This window comes from Tribolium madens, unplaced genomic scaffold (assembly GCF_015345945.1).
Source record: "Tribolium madens isolate multiple individuals breed KSU strain unplaced genomic scaffold, Tmad_KSU_1.1 Scaffold_97;HRSCAF=244;Tcas5.2_LG3a, whole genome shotgun sequence".
In the NCBI taxonomy this organism is placed as follows: Eukaryota; Metazoa; Arthropoda; class Insecta; order Coleoptera; family Tenebrionidae; genus Tribolium; species Tribolium madens.
Genome location: NW_025401069.1, coordinates 524,413 through 543,647, shown reverse-complemented (window position 1 = coordinate 543,647; position 19,235 = coordinate 524,413). Strand labels below are relative to the sequence as shown.

General features: G+C 31.2%; 2 protein-coding genes across 2 annotated transcripts in view; one reads left to right on the top strand and one right to left on the bottom strand.

Moving 5' to 3' along the window:
* The first annotated feature begins 258 nt into the window (after positions 1-258).
* LOC123014252 (LON peptidase N-terminal domain and RING finger protein 2) overlaps positions 259-19,235 on the top strand; it is a 22,005-nt gene continuing 3,028 nt past the window's right edge. The window contains exons 1-4 of the mRNA XM_044413274.1: positions 259-902; positions 18,027-18,130; positions 18,183-18,581; positions 18,639-18,905. Coding sequence (XP_044269209.1) covers positions 524-902; positions 18,027-18,130; positions 18,183-18,581; positions 18,639-18,905 — 1,149 coding nt within the window. The 5' untranslated portion in view covers positions 259-523. The remainder of the gene's footprint in view (positions 903-18,026; positions 18,131-18,182; positions 18,582-18,638; positions 18,906-19,235) is intronic.
* LOC123014253 lies at positions 9,167-9,660 on the bottom strand. Its single transcript, XM_044413275.1, has 2 exons — positions 9,618-9,660; positions 9,167-9,567 (listed from the first exon to the last, which is right to left on the bottom strand). Exon 2 carries the CDS (start codon positions 9,556-9,558, stop codon positions 9,205-9,207), a length of 354 nt encoding a protein of 117 aa, XP_044269210.1. The 5' UTR covers positions 9,559-9,567; positions 9,618-9,660; the 3' UTR covers positions 9,167-9,204.

The following is a 19,235-nucleotide window of genomic DNA, read 5'->3' as shown; positions in this document are numbered from 1 at the left end:
CAAAAATTTCATTTGCAATACCCTAATAAAAAAACTTTCGTTAATCATGGATGCACTCCGATGACTCATCTCTGTGTCATTTTCCTTCTCGAAAAACATGTTTCTATTTTTATAAACGTTCGAAAAGTGGAAAACAAAACGTTCCTCGAACTGCGTTAATCCCTCTCGTCAGCGCGATAACCATCCACGTGACCCCCAACACCAGGTGTCCCCTGATAAGCTCCCTCGCCTAATCCTCCGTGCATTCGGTCGCGTCAGTTCAGTTTTCGCCTCGAACGCGAGAAGGCACGCGAGTTGCCATCTCCGTTGCCTCCATGTGCTCAACGTATGACGCTCGAGCTTTTACATAACAACAAATTTTCGCGTCTGTTTATTGTTGACCGTGTGTTACACAACGCCACCACTTGCACAACCGGCCTTTTCGTGAATTATAAATAATCAGAGTGATTCAGGCAATTTCCCGGAAAAATTCAGTGCGCAAGTGGCCGGAAAATCGATACGTTTTCACGTGCTACATGCCACGATGCAGCACCACAACGACATCCTCCAGAGGTACCCCGAGGTGCTGGTCTCGCTGAGGAGGCCCAAGTGCTGCAGGAGGGTCCTGCGGAGTAAGAAGGGCCGACTCAAAAAGGAGAAATTGTGCGTGAAGAGGCTGCAAAGCGCGCTTTTCAACGCGATGGACGCCAGCAGGAAAGTGGAGCTTTTTACCTGCCCTCTCTGCAGGAATGTGCTCAAAGGACCCGTCACCGTGGAGTGTGGACACACGTTTTGTTATGGGTGTTTGGCGGAAAATTGTGACGTTTGTGTGATTTGTGACACGGAAATCACCGCCAACAGGTGTGTTAATGTCCTGGTGCAGGACCTTGTCGACAAATGGAGAGATAGGAATAAAATTGCAGGTAGATATTGCGTAATTGTTATGAAGAACAATGATGTAACATTTACATATCGCGGCCAATTTAATAGAGCATAGAGCGCAGTGGCGGCTCGTCGCGCTGCCAGAACATATCTTTTCCTACAGGCGTACCAACTAAAAATAACCGAAAAGTTGCAGTGCTTAATAATGATTAATAAAAAAAAAACACAAACAAGAAAGAAAAACGATTTTTTTTATTTTTACTTTCAAATCCTTTTTCTTAGTAGTTTCTAAACGATTAAAAAGCATGTAGGTATGTATGTAACTATGGTGACAGACTGAAGTAATAAGAAACGTCATAGTAACACTTTAAAAATCTGGTCATAGACAGGTATTTATTTTTTACAAAAAACTGATGACTATTTATTTTTTATATTTTGCCAGAAATATTTTTTTCCTTTTAAAATAAATTGAGAAAACTGAAATATTAGATATAGATACAAGCAATTGGCTTACACGAAAGATTCTTTCTAATTTAGTTGTTTTGATGAGACGGTTATTAATCTATGCTTTAGTGATGATTGCAAAAAAATATATTTTTCCTACGACCATATACGAAACTAGATCATAACGCACAATTACATATGCGCGAAAATTGGCAATATCGTACGAGGTCGAAAACCTGTGCGATTTGTTTACGTACTGTGTGTTAGAAATCTAACGCACAATTCACACTCGAATGTTTTGTATTTTTTCATTTAACGTATTTTTTTGTATCCATTATAAAAAATAAATCGTTATTCAATGTATTTTTGTATCCATTATAAAAAATAAATCGTTATGAAAAAAAAATATGTTGGTAAGAAAAATAGTGTACAAAACTTGCAGGAAAGTGTCTAACGCACTCGCGGTATTGCCTGCACTCGGCTAACGCCTCGTGCGTAACTTTCCCGCTTGTGCGTTATTTATCACTTTCCGTGCTCGTTATGTAATATACTATGTCGTGTGTTTAATTAAAGTTGCTGTCAATTCATGGTGGCCACTTCTCTGTGTAAATTTGTAAAAATTGAGTTGTGTAAATTCAACTTTAAACACCCAATTGTTTTTTTAGGGGCGTATCTATCAAAAATGACAATTCTGAAAAAGTCAGGTTAGAATTCTTTACATACAGGGTGCGTCAGAACTCGAGCCCCGAGAAAAATGCCATGTAAGGTAAGATACCAGGAACATGGAGAAAATGTTTAAAAAAATATCTAGAAAAATTTCGAAGTTGTGAGAGTTTAAATTTTTCAATTTAACTCTATTTATTTCTGTTGGAAAAATAATTTTCAAAGTTTTTTTGCTACAAGCTATTAAAAGAGGAAACAAGGAAGCTGTATCCTAAATTGTAACTCTGTTCAATGTTATTTGTGGCTTTTATTGGCAAATTGTCTGTCTCTTTACTAAATAATTATAAAAAAAACATATACGAGATCATCAGTCAAATGTCAAAAACTAAATGTCAAAATTTTCTGACAGATAGAATTTTTTAAACATTTTTTTCATGTTCCTGGTATCTTACCTTACTTGAAAATTTTCTCTGGGGCGCGAGTTCTGGCGCACTTCTGTATATAAGATTATTAGTATCATTAAATAGACATAAAAAATGTCAAATGTCAAAAAATAAATGTCAAAATTGTTTGACAGAGAATTTTTTAAACATTTTCTTCATGTTCCTGGTATCTTATCTTACTTGAAATTTTTCTCTGGGGCGCGAGTTCTGGCGCACCCTGTACACAATCTATTGGGCCTGTCACAATTGTTGACATAATTTAGTTAATTCTGCTGCCAACATAGACACAACCCACACACTAGAGGTGGTGGGCTAGGGGTTGCCAACTTTGTAATTAATTAAATGGCCACTATGAATTGACCACAACTTTAATAATATTATTCGTTCTGTATATCTACTTTCACGAGCCGCCATTGGTAGATGTTATTCAATTTTTTTACAAAATCTTGGCTAAAAATAAGAAAATTTCGCGTCTTAAAAACAAGAGAGAGAATCGATTTATTGCACCAAACGAGTGCAGTTTCGTGTAACTACAGGCAAACAAAATTTTTGGCACATATTAATGCCGCGTCTGAAAAACGTTTTTTTGTTTATCGTATCAGTTCTATTTATGACCGGTAAATATGGATTTAGGTTTATGATTGAAATCGTTTATGAGTTTAACGTTGTTACGTAACAAACATTACCAGCCATTAAAACACATCACATCAGCTTGAAATTATTCAGTACCAGTTTTTGTACCAGTTGCAAGTTTTTACAGGTTGTATTAATTTGTTTTAATTAGGAATAAGAGGATTGATTGCAAAGGAGATGGGCTGGATGGCGAGTGGTTTAAAGGAAAATCAGTATAAAAATTACATCAACGGTTGAATTTTTTATTTATTAAAATTTTGCAAATGCCAATCTGTTGATAAAAGTAAACCCAATTCAATTTAATGCAGATAATGTCATTGGATTAAGTTGTTTGCCTTTTCAGATTTCTATGTTGCCAACCAAAATCCTATAAAAAAATTTTGTCGTATTAAAATTTTAAGAAGAAAACCATTTAATAAAAATCCCTTTTTAAAATATTACTTTAAGCGGACAAGCGTCCAAATTTGTGATCAAGGTGTCCCGTGACTTTGAAATTAAACTGGCAATATTATTGAATAATGGAGAGAAATAGAAGATATGATACTTGTTTGTTTCGTGTTTTCCGTCTCTGTATTTCAATGTTGCCAACTTAATTTCCAAAGCATAGACCACTTTGAGTATAATAGAGGAGTAGAGTAAATACAAAAATCTTCCGGTAAATTTTTGCAATTGGTAACATTACTGTAAACGTCAAATTAATAAATTAATTGGTGATCAAGCTAGAATTTCTTGACAAAAGAAAAAGGACTGCAATGACATTTATGACGTACGCGGGCTCTATTGTGAAGACTCCGCTCTTTTGTCAATGCATCATCCCAAACTTGACCATAAATTACCAAATTTCTCAATTTTTAATATTGAAATGTTATTCATTAATAATCTATCAACTTTTACATTATCAAATTTACCACCAGAAAAAAATCAAGGAATTTTATCATGTAGAAAAGATTGCAATTATGTAATTAATTTTTTTTCAAATTTGATTTTTAGTATCTCACTGACATACGTTAAAAATTTTGAGCAATATCAAAGCATGAAATTGAGGTCTACATAATCCTCTATTATATACGACTGACAACTATGGAAAAATGTAGTCAAAACTGTAAAAAAACACAAGCTTTTAGGCACATTAATAAAATATTTTCTTTTTATATCGAAAATTTATTTATTGAAAAATTGGCATAGTACTATCTAGTGGTGCTTCATAGCCATCACGATTTTTTTTATGTGTCCTATTGTCGTATCAAGAAGAAATTACTCCCTAGGATTTAAGGATATTCGTGAATAGGTTCATTTTTGTTGACAAACAAAAGATTTCGTAACCAGTGTCAAAGTTTAGGTTAAGTCACTGTTAACCCTTGTGGATAATTCAACTGATAGTTAACAGCAGGTTGACAGAAAACGTCAACCGTCAACGACCAGGGGTAACCAACCCTAAGTATTCAAAATTACTTTTGAAAATTCTAGTTACAAACAACATGAAAAACGTAATTTTCCTAAAAATTCAAATCCTAGGTGGTAATTTCTTGTTGACAATTCTGTAGTCGTTGACGTCGAATGAAAAAATTATTTCTGATTTTTTTAATAAAAGTTTTTGTCCAAAAAGTTTAATATGTTAGCCATTTTACAGGGCTCAATTATTTTGATATATGTCTTGTGTCAAATTAGTTCCGCCCTGTAAAACGTTAGTTACCACACGCGCATGTAAATAACTATTTGTTACGAACGTCAGTTCAACCCTTGAAACATGAGTTATATAAAAAATATCATACGTCGGGAAGAACGACCTCCATAATTAGATTAGACCATTCTCTAATCTTTTATGTAAGGCTTATTAAGTGATTATTTATACACAGATATGGCAGTAATAATTTAAACTACGTGACAAACAATATTTATATTGTTTGGCATGTCTAACTTGTTTGTTGTATAACAGTTTGTAACAAAATCCACAATTCGATGTGTAATATTTATAATTAGTGACGCACTAGATTACAATTTATTGATTTGGCCTTAGAATAACGATTTGAGTTTACCTATTTACCGAGTTACGTAACTCGAGTGTTGTCTTCGTTTTTTTTTTTCAAAAATTGGAATTATCACACTCGTGATAAACCTAAAAGCCGTTTTACGTAAATCTATTTATGTAATTGTTAATTAGTCAATTGGACTTTATGAGTATTGGATTAGCGTTGCGTTGCGTTGCTTTGTGATGTAACTAACCTGCGTTGAACTAAAAGTTTACTTCGGCGGCCGTAATCGACAATAATGAAACGGTTCAAAACGGTACAGTACGGTTCTGCATATGCACTTACGTAAATAAATTACATTCCCATAACGCAATTTTGAATCAATTAAAACAACGTTCCACTTTGCAAAATATCGATCTCTTGCAAAACGACTTCAATTGACAAAAACAATCTCGTAACAATGCAATGCCCACCACGATGATACCCACACGGGCCCCCTTGTGCCATAAAAAACAACTAGCTAAATTAGTCAATAACGAAAATATTTTTATCACGCGTTTATGTAAGCGAATTACAATGATAGCCATCAAAGTTCCAATAAACCTTGAAAAAAAAACTAACTTCACGGTCGTAATTATTCAGGTGTGGAGGAATACTAGAACTATTTTAGTTTGTGCAGTTCAATGACTGTTCATGCTTTTTACCGGCCAATTATCTCGCAATAACATGAGTTGCAATAATTAACGTATAGGTGGGTTTATTGTTTGTCAAAAGTTAGCGTTCATGTTTTGATTGAATAATAATTAATTATAATTTTTAGATAATAAGGTGAGGTTATGTTGTTATTTTGACACTGTCGTACTGCCAACTGAAACGATTACTAGTGATTTTTGTATATTAGGAAAGACTTTAGATTGGCCTAATTCGGCCACCTGAACTAGATCCAAACGTGTTTCGTTGCAAGATTTACATAATATGCAGTCGCTGAAAAATGTCATTTGAAATATCAGTCTATTGTGTAAATTAGGTAAAATTTTTACTAACTAGCGAATTTTTCCCAACTTATTTTAAATCTTGAACGCTTAGTTAGATCGTGTTGAGTCGAAATTTTTATTTGGTTCAAACAACGTGTCTCATTTAATATTTTCTTGATAAATAAACTAGTACAATAATTTGAATAGGTACAATGAAAATACGAGGTAATAGTAAATATGGGGTGAACAAAACTAGGTATGGGACCAAGCGGTTTTTTTAATTATTTGTCTTTACAAAATATTAATTAATGAAAATTAAAATGATATAAAAAATGTAATCGTGTTTTGAGATTGAAATTTTGTTTTGTTTTAGAGTTTTTTGCAAATGCCAATTTATATGAAATGTTTTTCGATAAAAATTGAATAAATGTAGGTAGTTGTAATCCCTAGATCAAAGCCCTTGTAAACAAAAGGTTTGTGTCACTTGAAAAAAGTAAAAAGTTTGCAGAACTCAAAAAACAAAAGAAAATATGAAAATTTTTAACGTCACATTTTTATACATACATAATACTTCATCATTCATCAATTAGTTTTTAAAAAAAGTTAATAGTTTAGGCAAAAAATGTCATTATGTGTATTTTTTTTTGTAATACTTTAAAATGTGGTCATTTTATTATAAACTTTATGTAATACTTGTAAGAAAAAAACGTATCTATCCAAATTGAAAAAATGTATTTTAATAACTAATTCGTTCATGCAACAGAGAATTAATTTAGGTAAGTGCCAACCTGTTCGTTTTCATGAAATAGTGGTTATAAGACAACGGTTTTCTTTAACAGCGTTTAAAAAAATACTGTTCCTAGCTACAAAAACTGCATTTTCATTATTAACCTTAGATGGGATGTTCAGTGTGAATAAATAAATATTTTGGGATTACGATCTCGAAAAATGTGTTTTTTCCAGAAAAAAAAAATATAAAGGTCTTTATTAATAAATTAAAAGTAATACAAAGATGCGGAGGCGAAGTCTAGCTTGAAGATATTCAACTTAACCTCAAAAGAAAATTAATAGAAAAAAAAAACAATTATAACATAAAAATAAAAATAATTATTATAAACAATATAAAATTTAAATAAAAATAAATTTGGAAGTTACTTAATAACTAAAAGTAAAGAAAGAAATCATTGCCAGTGTTATCCAACTCAGTTTACTCAGTTGAACAAAGTTAATTATTCAAAAGCAAGTTCTTAATTTTACTCTTGAAGGTAAACACTGAATTTCCAGAATTAAAGATTTCGATGTATTTGTTGTATGTTCTAATTACGTTATAAGTGATACATGTTATGTTCAAAACGTTTTTAAAGCGGATCAAAAAATTATGGGTCGATTACCTATCAATGTTTTTTTTACAATAATTGAAAATAATAAAAGAAAAATGACAAAAATTACCATATTCACAAGAATACACAGATTATTTTGAATCGGATTTTGGTCTAACTTTACATAACACAATACATGTTTTTAACGTACTCAATAGTAAATCGTGAAATTTGTTCAATTTTTTTTTCTATTTCTTGGTGTAACGATTTTTTTGCTAAGTAGTATATTTTTTAAAAAATATGGAAAAGGCTGTTGATTAAATTTTTTATAATTACGAGTAAGTTATATTGTTAATTTCTAAGTGAATAGGTTGACATTTTTACAAAAAAAACAAATTCCTGAAATATTGAAGTATATTCAAAATTGAATTAAAAGCCTCTAGAACGCATGAAATATAGAGTCTAGGTTTGACCTGTGTCGAGGCGATAAGTATTTTATATTTTTTACATTATAATGTGAAAATATGTAATAATGAAAGCAAACAGATAAATCAATAATTGAGTATGATAGCCATAATAAAAATAATAACAATGATAATAAAAGTAATGAGTGTATCTATCTCGTGCCTTGACCGATTATTTGAAATGAGTTTAAATATTGACCACTTGAAGATTTAGAGTGGGGAAAAAGTGTTTGGTTCACCTGGTATTGTAGGTTTCTGTTACACATCTCAAGCTAACAAAAAAACTACCAACTTAATATGACAAGATTTTTAAATGTTTCAATTTTTTTGGAGAAAATATTAATTTTGGTAAAATTGAGGCAAGTGTAAGTGCCGTTGAAATCGAAAACAAACATCTCAAACGTTACAAAACACAGTTAATTTAATAACACCCTACGTTCCTTAACGTAATCATGTACAGTAATCGGATGGCATAACAGTCTATTGTGGCCATCGATTGCACAATCCTTTGCACTGCAAAGAAGTTAGCAACACTCCTGCCGTGACCGATCCTGCAACCTACAGAGAGGAGATTCGGTAATGTTACACAGCCAGCCATTGCTGTAACTGCTGTTACGACAGCATCGAACATATTACAAACTTTAACAAATAAACGTTAATCATTTCATCTAGATCTGCACACCTCCTGTTGGGTAATGAAGACACGTTCTTAATAAATTTTGACTGATCTTACTTCAAGTGAAGCAATCGTTACGACATTGTGTAAATATCAGGGACACTTTTTACAAAGCCATTGTTTGAGGGAACGGAGCAGAAAGACGCACTGTAATAATTAAAATTATACATTTGGAAAATTTTCATAAGAATGTTGGCAGGTGGGGCCAAAGAAAATGCCTCATTAAGCTATTAAAAAACATTTAATTTTAATTAATTTGGATCTTATCCAAAAATGGGAATAACTGTGTCTTAATCGACTTTTATATTTTCTCTTTAAATTAATGAAGAACTCATAATGTTGCACAAAAAACGACCTTAATTATGTTGCGAAAGTACGCATAATGATGTTAATTTAAAACAGTTTTAAACGAAATAATTTAAATTGGGGCTGGTTAAAAATTAATCCATGATATCTCATAAGAAATGTTATTATGACACGCGTTTGCCCAAAATAACTTTACCGTCTTTTTTGTATTATCATGTGTTAATTTTTGTTATTGTAAAAGTAGAAGAAAACTGCCTTCACCCGGGATCGAACTCGAATTTTTCGAACTGGGACGAAAATTACCTTGCCTCTGTGTTGCTGGTACCAACCTTATACAAAAATAACACTAGACACTCAATCTAGTACTTTAAGAGCCTTCTCATAACTACAAAATATACAAAATATTTTCTCGATTTTATTGAATTGTTTATAAATACACAAAAGGTCACTTTTATGGCACCGAAACGGAAATGAATCTTTTGGGATCTCCGATTGTGGGTTGGAACCGTAAGTTGACTCGGCGCCCCAACTGGTCGTCCACTTCCAAGAACGAGTTCCAGTCAAAGAGGAAATAGAGGCCATTGTGGGAATTTGGGGCCGGTTCCGGTGCTTGTGTCTCGGTCGATGAGCCTCCAAAGGAATCCAAAAGATCACTCATTGAGACGGAATTTAAATTTTGATTAAGTTTTTCAGCTTCTTCCAATAAATTTACGCCGGAAGAACGTTCCGGAAGTTGGTTTTGGGGCACTGGATGGCATGATGTCGAGGCAATTAAAGTGGCAATGATTGCTAAATCGAACAACATTATTTTGATCTAAAAAGTTTTAATTTAAATTTTGAAATATTTTTTACTTACATACAGACTTGAAGTAAAATACTGTGACAATACACTTAACTTAAAGCGACAAAATGACATTATTTGGCAAGAGTTGGTTAGGAGTGAGCTCATTAGTAAAACAAATATTAAATATAGATTAAGGACAATTGGAACATTCCTGGATAGAAATTTTGTAAAATTTGTGTGAAGGACGAAATTAATACAGTGCAGACAATTTAATGTAATGCTTTTATCGAGGCTTTTCATTAATTTTAATTTAGGGTTTGACTGAGGTAATTTGAAAAATTAAATTCAAATTCATAGTATTATTTTATTTTTAAGTGACAATTTTGTTTGTTTATACAGGGTGATTCTTGTAGGGTCTACATTACAAACTTTTCAACTTCTAATTTTGAAATTTTGTACGCGACCAAAATCAACCATTCTTGATGAAACTAAATTATTTTCAAAAATGCCAACTCTGAAATTTTAAATGGGAATCATCCATTTTTCTTACACTCTTGAATTCGTTTTCTAAAATTGAGTAAAACGTTTTTCGTACTTATTTGCCATAGTTATTGACATATGTCAATTTCTTTGTCGAAATTCAAATTTCATTTGTCGACTCAAAAAAATCAAAACTAACTTTTTGCAATAAGTCAATAATTTTTTTTGTATTTGATATCCGAAGGTTTGAAGAATTACCTAAGGCAGTTCAAGATTGTCAACTGTCAAATTTCAAGGCTAATATGATTTTTAGAAAAAGTTCATAAAAAAATATGTAAGCACCCGAGACATTTGTTCCAATTGTTTGTGTGCTTTGGATGCTATAAAAACAAAATTTGGTTATAGATTTGCATTCCTTCGATGTCAAATTTTTAGAAAAAAATTTAGAAGATATTTCAAAACTTCAAAATCTCCCACATTTTTTAGAATTGTTAATAATACAGTGGAATTTGGTGTATTAGACCATGAAACAATGTAGATTTTTCTTAAAATATGTTTCCAGTTGCTATTTATTAATTAATGTTAGCAAACTCAAAATTACCAACTTCAAAATAGTGATTTTAAACCCTGTTTTATCAAATTTTGATTTTGAAAAAGCAGTCAAGGTGGCGTCGTAAATGGGGTTACGAAAAATAACTAAAAACTAAAAAAAAAAAATTAATAAACATTGTTGCCTGTTGTAAGTTCAGATAATAATTAAATACTAAACTCGAATACCAAACTTCAAAGTGGCCTGTGGCTTTGAAATGAAGTTGGCAACATTGAATAGTGTAGAGATTAAAAATATGACACTTAACAGTTTTTATATTTTTTATCTGTCCATTATGCAGCGTTGCCAACTAAATTTCAAACTCATAGCCTCCTTTGATTGGAAATTTAATTGTACACGTGGTACTTTAAAAATATACGATGTAGTTTACTAAGTTATTGGACTCAAAAACGAGGTTAGGTTCGTTTTTTCGAATGACTTAATTTAGCACTAAAATTCTAAATTGGTTGAATTTGTTTATTACTAATAATATATTCGCTTTTCCTTAAAAAAGTTTATGTTTAATTCAAATAAATAACTGCGTCGCGGTCACAATTCGACTCATTAAAAATCAAAAACAGGACGTACATATGATTATGCATATTAAGGGCTTATGTAACAACAAAACAAATAAGTTACACACGCGCATTTACTTTAACAAAGTCCGGCTTTGTCACACTCGAATTATTATTAAAAATAGGTTTTTTGCTCGCGCTTATGTGTGTTTAAAAAAAGACCAATTTAATTGTTGTTAATAGAGCCGATCCGTCGAGGTATTTGTTCATTCTCGACAATATTATATTATGAAACGAGCACAAGGACTAAATTGAAAGTATAATTTTACAATTTCATGTAAGATATTACTGATGTTATTTCATATTTATGTAATCACAGGCTGAAATTCTCTATAACGTAATGCCTATTCGATATTCCGTTGATAACTAGTAAAAAATAGTGGCATTATCGCATGATAGTGATTTTTCCTTTGATTCACTTTTACGTAATTTATTGAATATTAAGGTCAACAGCCTCAATCCTAGCGGATGTGGGTATTAAAGCGAGTATTTCACGGACTTGATGAGTCCAACGACACGGCCAAAAATAGCCCAAGTTCTGTCAAATTTTTTGAACTTGCACCCACTTACGCAAATCGGATCAAGTTTATCCAAGTTGTGTTTTTCACTAATTATAGTGTTTATCAACATTGTCGCCCCGTGATAACATTTCTCGGATTGGGGTATCACCCAAATGAATGAATTGCGTAATTGTTGCGAATTTTCGATGATAAAAGTTCGATGTGCTGTGGACGAGCACTAATTTTAGGCATTGGCCACGTGCTGAGTGTTTTGTGACTATTTTGGGACGTTTAAATTTGATTCGATTGCTTTTTTGTGGTAAATTTTGACCGTGTTTCAAGCAACTGGATCGTAAATAATAATATTCTTATCTTACAAGGCGTGGGACTGTTATGTAATAGTGATATTATATAAATGTGCTTCCAATGCATTGAGTTACCCAAGCCTCGGGTCATTTTAAAATGTTTAGACAAATATGGATTACATGGCACTTTGTTTGGCCTTCGACAAGAAAGGATGCTCTAAATAGATTATCCAACAACAGTTCTAAGTCCAGTAGGTCTGTGCAGCTTTTTTGAAATTTTTTGAAGTTTGGGGCTGGGGGGAATTTTATTGTGGTTGGTAGCAATTTAATTTTGGTGTTATGCGAAAAGAGAGTTTTTGTAATTTTTTGATTATAAAAAATGCAATTATGAATCTTGTATCAAATTTTTCACAAAAAAAGCACTAAAAACTTAAATGGCTTATTTTAACACCTACATATTACCGGCGCGCAATGTAAAAAATGTAATGTGATCAAAAATTTTAATAAAGCATGTTTCTTAAATTTTTTTAAAGTTTAAGTGGGTTGCCTTGGCGCCACTGAAATGTAATTTCATTATAATTTCTTATTAATTATTAATTCTTCTTTCTTATTAATTTCTTAACAAAAAAAAAACACCAAAAGCGATTAATTATTTTTTAAATTATTTTTAAATTATATTAAATTTAATTAAACTTAATCAAACTCACATTGTCCAGTTTTAGGGAATTCTGTTGTGGTTGGTAGGAATGTTGTATTGACGTCACTGCAGTTTAATTTTAGTTTTATGCATACAACGAATGCTTGTAATTTTTTGATCATAAAATTTCAGGTTTGGTTAATTTTGTACATACCAGGTGAATAAAAAATATAGAACCAAACGTTTTTGGCTCAAACTATTTATTTTTTGGAAAAACTAATTGATAAATGATAAAGTACTATAAAAATGTGATCTTTTATCAAGAATAAAATTTTTCGAATTTTTGTTTTGTTTTTGAGTTCTACAAAAAAAATTTTTTTTTAAATGGCAACCCACTATAAAACCATTTTTCTCATGAAGGTTATGATCTAAGAATCACAACTATTTACTTTATAAATATGTATGTAATTAAAAAAAAAATACATAAATTATTGTATCTTTGAGGAAAAAAATTGCGCAAAACTAAATTTCGTTCTTAATACGATCACATTTTTTATATTACGTTAATTTTATTAATTATTATTTTCTGGAGGGAAATGATTAAAAAAACCGCTTGATTCCATACTTTATATTCACCCTGTATGTTTGGAAAAATCCTGAAACAAGTCAATAATTGTACCAAAAAAATTGAATAGTAATAGCATATTTAATCACTTTTGTTTCCCCTCAGTAACCTCAAAAAAAAAACAATGAAAACAACTTCAAAATGATGTCACTCGACCCCTCTTGCTATTTAAATTTTTTTAAGTTAAAATTGACCTGTTTCAGCATTTTTTCAAATTTGGACGAAATCGTAGATTTTAGTTGGGTAGCCTCTATACATATTTTTGACTTACGATTATTATTATGCTGTCTCAAATCATTTTTATAAAATCTACTATTAAACTATTTATTTCTCGTTGGTAAAGCAGCAAGTAAACTTGAAGGCTGCATAATCTTACTGTTTACTTTATGTACCTACTAAGTAGTGGGTAATTTTTTTCTTAAAAAATTAAAGTAACGCTTTATTCCCTCAGGAATAAAAGAAATGAAATACCGATTTTTGCTCTTAAAAACTGGAAATAAAGATTGCAATTGCATGAATTAAATATTTTGACAAATTGTTTACCATTATTGGTCAAATATATCAGTTTCTTATGTTAATACGAATTTAGTCTTTTGGGAGGAAAGTTTTATAAGCATCTCTGGAAAAACATCGTTAATTTCATGAATGAAAATGTCCTCGGCTTCCTTTGGTCACTTCTGGCATGACCTACATTCTCTGGATTAAAATAATTGTTTATTCTCTTGATACATAAATTACTATTGTTTATGGATAACGTTAATTTTTACTCTATTCTGTATCAAACAAAGTAAATGTAAAATGTACAACGTGTTTCAAAATGATTTTCATCTAGTCGCCTGTGTTATTTGTGGGTCCATATACATGTAAAATTTTCTGTACCGCTCTACTCTTCTTGAACCAAATAATTCTATCAACAGTGACAGCTGTCAATCAAAGTAAAATAACATTTGAGATTAATTGGATTTAATATTTTTTAAAGCGGCATTTTTATTTTACCTGGAAAACCCATTTTGAAACACGTTGTATATGTATTTAAGTAAATTTGAAAATAGGTAGTAGAATAAATATTGTATACGATTAAATCCATATTATCTACAAAAGTAAATCCATTTTGAGGTGAAAATAATATATCTAATTTTAAAATTTTTGCAATATTTTCTTAACAAAAAGTTCCCTTGTAATCGTTTGTTGTCTATTGTTTCTTGTATAATTTGGCTTTTGGGTTGTTTGGAGTTTGATAAAGCTTTAATTAGAGGTTTATTTTTTTTCTATTTTCAACAGTTTTATAAAAAAGAGACTTTGTTGATTTAACTACGTAGGTACCTAAGTATTATAACACAATTTGTAAACATCTCTGTTTTTATGATTTTCGAGAAAATTTTAATTTTTTTCAAATTAATTCTAGTTGTAAGTATCGACTTATTTAAGGATCTGCCAGACTTTGACCTTCTTTAAAGAATATTTCGATGAAATTGAATGCGTTGAAAAAACCTGAAAATGTCGTGTTTTTTTACTTTTTGAATTTATTCGAAAATTCGATTTTCAAAACTAGATAAAAACTTTTCACTTACATTTTTATACAGGCTGTTTCATATAATTTGAATTTTACAGGAAACTCATCCTATATGTTATTTTTTGAAGTGATATCGTAATGAGTTTTCAAAGAATTTCCAACTTAACTATAATTTAATTATCAAACGCCGATTAATAAATAAACAGTTCGATTTTCCTATTGATCGCAATTTATACAATTTATGAGATTTTCTACAAGACTTTTAGGCCGTTGATTTTTTGTGATTATTAGTTTTTTAAACTCCGCTTGTTAAATCAAATTATTTTCCTAAAACTTTCCCAATTTTGATATATTTGTAAAATTGCTTTAATCGCAAGCCGCGTTTGTGTAATTAAACTCGAGCAAAATTTCACCTTTTTTCCTTGACAAAAAGCCCAATTTTGTCTTCGTTACCGTTCGCCATAAAAATGCTTCGATACAAAGTGAAAGCATATCTTGCGCCGTTTTGCTCTAAAACTCTAACTTTTCGTTTTCTAAAACTTACATAAACCGTTTCTAAATCGGTAATACACAAATAATGTCGTCATTTTTATATATTCCTCACTTGCATACATGATGTTTTTGAAAACAAAATCGTTTTATTTATGGACGTTTGACGTAAATTGTGTGGATAGGTCAGCTTCAAGTCTTAAAATATCGACAACAATGCACTTTTTACAACCGATCGCTGCGGTTTTTAATCAACCAACTGTTTTTTTAGTACCGGTATTCTTTGCAGTCCGCCGATGCAGTCAATGCCAGGAGGTCATTCCCACATAATCTTGGCATTCCCAGACGGTTTGATGTCTTCCAAGTGGCTTTATTGATTTCATTCGAGAGCTTAAAAACTCATTAAAAAGGAAAACACGACCCGAGACAATAGCGAGAGAATTTTACCAAAAAATACGACAGTTTTTGTTAGTCTAGGTCTGGGATTTCGGCATTTTAACAATGCAAAGGTCACTCGAAACTGTATAGTGTTTTTGTGGACTGCTAAATAAAACGCTTTTTCCGTTTTATTTTGACTGAAAGGAAGAAAGTGGAGCATTTTCATCTAAGCCTAAAAAAAGAATAGAATTATTTAAAAATATCTATTTTCACACTTATGGGTGTTTCAAGTTCAATATCAAATTAATAACTTTTTCCTAAACTATCTAATTGAAAATTTAATTTTTTTATACCTACGAGGGGAGGTATGAAAGGTACATGAACATTCTTTCTGCTACACAAATGAAAATCTATTCACCACATAAGCGAAAAGCGGTTATGGTGACTAAACACCTTATATTTTTTTTACTTCATCCACTAAGTTAATAAAAAAATTAAATTCCCAAGACTTTTTTTCTACAATTTTGCACGTTAAATTAAAAAAAAAATGATATTTTTGAAAATGTAAAAAATCAAAAACTAATACTAACTAATTTTTGAGACCATTTATTTAGCTTTTGCAAAACCTAATTTTACTCATCTCAAATTAATTGCGTTAATAAAAAGCTGTTACCCCCCAAGCTGTATTCAGCACTCGATTTACGAACATTCACGCAAATTTTATTAATTGTTTCTGTTTTTTTTTTTTCAAATTTAACAGTAGTGTATTATTTTTCAAAAGTCAACAACTTGCAGCATTTTGCAACTTTAAACATGTATTATTTTCTTGACACTTTTTATTGCATATGTTATAGATTTTTTTCTTTTATATTATATAAAAAATTATATTGTATTTAAATTTTCGAAATATTAAATACAATAAATTCATCAAACAAAGGGAAGATGAAATCGTTTTTTCGCGTAATTATTCGCAAGACCTGCAAGTTATACCAATTTTTGTTTATGCACCCACTGAAAACATGAAAAGTCGGCGCCCACAGTTTTAAGACAAAATAAAATATACCGTCGGTAGAGAAAGAATTTCCTTATTATCTGGTTTTAAAATTTCGAGATTTGCACCCATCAGAGCAAAGATAAATTTTCTGTGCCTTTAATGGATTTCATTCGAGACTTTAAAAATAAATAGGTAAACGCGAGACGGACAGTGAAGAATTTAATTTGACCAAAGTCAACAGTTTTTGTGAGACTAGGTCTGGGTTTTCGGCATTTTAACAATGCAAAGGTCATTCGAAGGTATGTTTAGCGTTTTTGTGGGCATTTGAGGGCCAAAATTTATTGATGCGGAACTACAAAGCGCTTTCAATGCCAAATATTTTTTATGATTCTTAATTGGAAAAAAATGTTCTGTTTCCTTACCGAAATATATTTTCTCTAACAAGAGAAGAAAATGAATCAGTTTGATTTAATTTTTAAGTTTCTGATTCAAGTTATCACAACTTAAAAAATTAATTTTTTACGAAAGTGGAATGTATAAAATTCTTCTTCTACACTAGTCAAAAATTTAGTAACTTTCCGTATCGGAGTAAAAAAATGATTTTTTGAATCCCACATTTTTTTATTTTGTTACTTTAGTATAGTTTTAAGAATGAAACAAAAATCTTCCGAAAAATAAGATATTTATATCAACAGTACCTACAGAAAGTATTTCATTTTTTCCGCTACGAAAATCTACAAAAAATTTGCTGAGATATTTTTTTTTATTTTTATTTTACAAAGTTAGAAATGAAAAATTATTTGACACTTAAGGAAATGAATCTAGTTTTCATGTATTTTTTGCAAAGTGTGTTAATTCCTCCCATGTGTAGAAAAGATATGCACATATCACGTGTGCTACTTTTACTTACCTACTTTATTTTAGAAATGAAGGTTTAAAAAATACACAAAACGAAATTTCATTAATCAGGGCGGAAAGTATCTGATTTATACACGAATGTTGTTGGACGAAATAGCGCAACAACTCTACTATCCAAAAAATTGAGAAACACAGAAGTTAATTAAATAAAGGGGAAATAGTGTCATTTCCACCCATGAATCAATTATTACCTAAAAAAAACAAGTACCTAATTTTAATTTTTTTACATATGCGAAACAGTGGACCATGATGACTTTTCTTCTACTTATAATTAACGAAATGAACTTTTTTCACACATAAACGAAATTGTTTAATTGCTTTTTTTTGTTCCACAAAACTTTAACTGAATAATCCAAAAAGTTGACATCAACTGTATTAGTTTTCAGATTAGTCTAATTTTTATTACAAAGTTATAAAAAATTGTGGAATTGAATTAAGGAAGTATTTTTTTTTTAATCTTTTTCTAATTGTTTTTTTATATTTCAGATAACTCAATCCCCAACACGACCGACATTTTAGGCATCCAACCACGCTACCATCTCAGATCCGGCTTTGCAGGTTTACAAATCAGCGACGAAAACACGAAAAGTGTAAGTTTCCGTCGTCCCAATTGCACCGAAAACTCACTTTTCCACCTCACAGATTAGAACAATGCCCAACGTTGTCGAAAAATCAACCCGAAAATTCACCATCGCCATTCGAAACGCCTTCAAAGAAGCCGAAACGATCAAAGACACAGCCATTAAAAACTGCTGGAACACTATAACAGCCACCGATTTGGAGTGCATCCTTTGTAGTCGTTGTATTTTCGATCCAATTACCACAGCTTGCGGTCACACGTTTTGTAAGGGTTGTTTGACCCGAGTTTTAGACCATGGATTGTCTTGCCCTCTGTGTATGGCTTCTTTGAGTCTGAAGGACTATTCTCGAGGGACGACTGTGGTCTTGGACCAAGCCATCAGGTTTCTCCTCCCGAAGGAATACAATGAACGGCTTTTAATTGACTTGAAGGAGGCGCAAATGCTCAATAGAAATTCGGATGTAAGAATGAATATTTTTTTGTGTTGAATTGTGTGATTCTAAGGGGTTTTATTACAGATTCCTGTATTTATATGCACCAATGCTTTCCCCGGAGTCGCTTGCCCTTTGTACGTCTATGAGCCACGATATCGTCTTTTGGTAAGGAGGTGTTTGTTGTCTCCAACACGAAGATTTGCAATGGCTGCCAAAGAAGACAGTGGGGAGAAATTTGTTTCCTATGGAACGGTTTTAGAAGTGAAAGATGCTGTTTCTTTGGAAGATGGGAGTTTTATTTTGACTACAGTGGGAGTGAGGAGGTTTCGCGTCTTGAGTCGAGGAGAACAGGTAAAAAAATTGAAAAAGTAATAAGAAATCCAAAACTAAAAAATTGAAATCTTATACTAAACTGCACTTGAAATTTGAAGTTGCGCAAAATTTTACAATGAAAGTTTTAATTTGCAAAAACAAAGTTTTATTACAGAAACGAGCGACAACTGATGAATTTTTTTGCTAAGACAGATTTTGATTTGTGAAAATTTTAAGCTCTTACATACTTCAAAAAAAAAAAATGTCAAACATTTTAAAATTTATTCCATGAGTTCAAATCATGCAATTTTTCATTAAAATGACATATTTTAGGAGCGTTTTTGGTTTCTTTTTCAATTTGACTGTTTA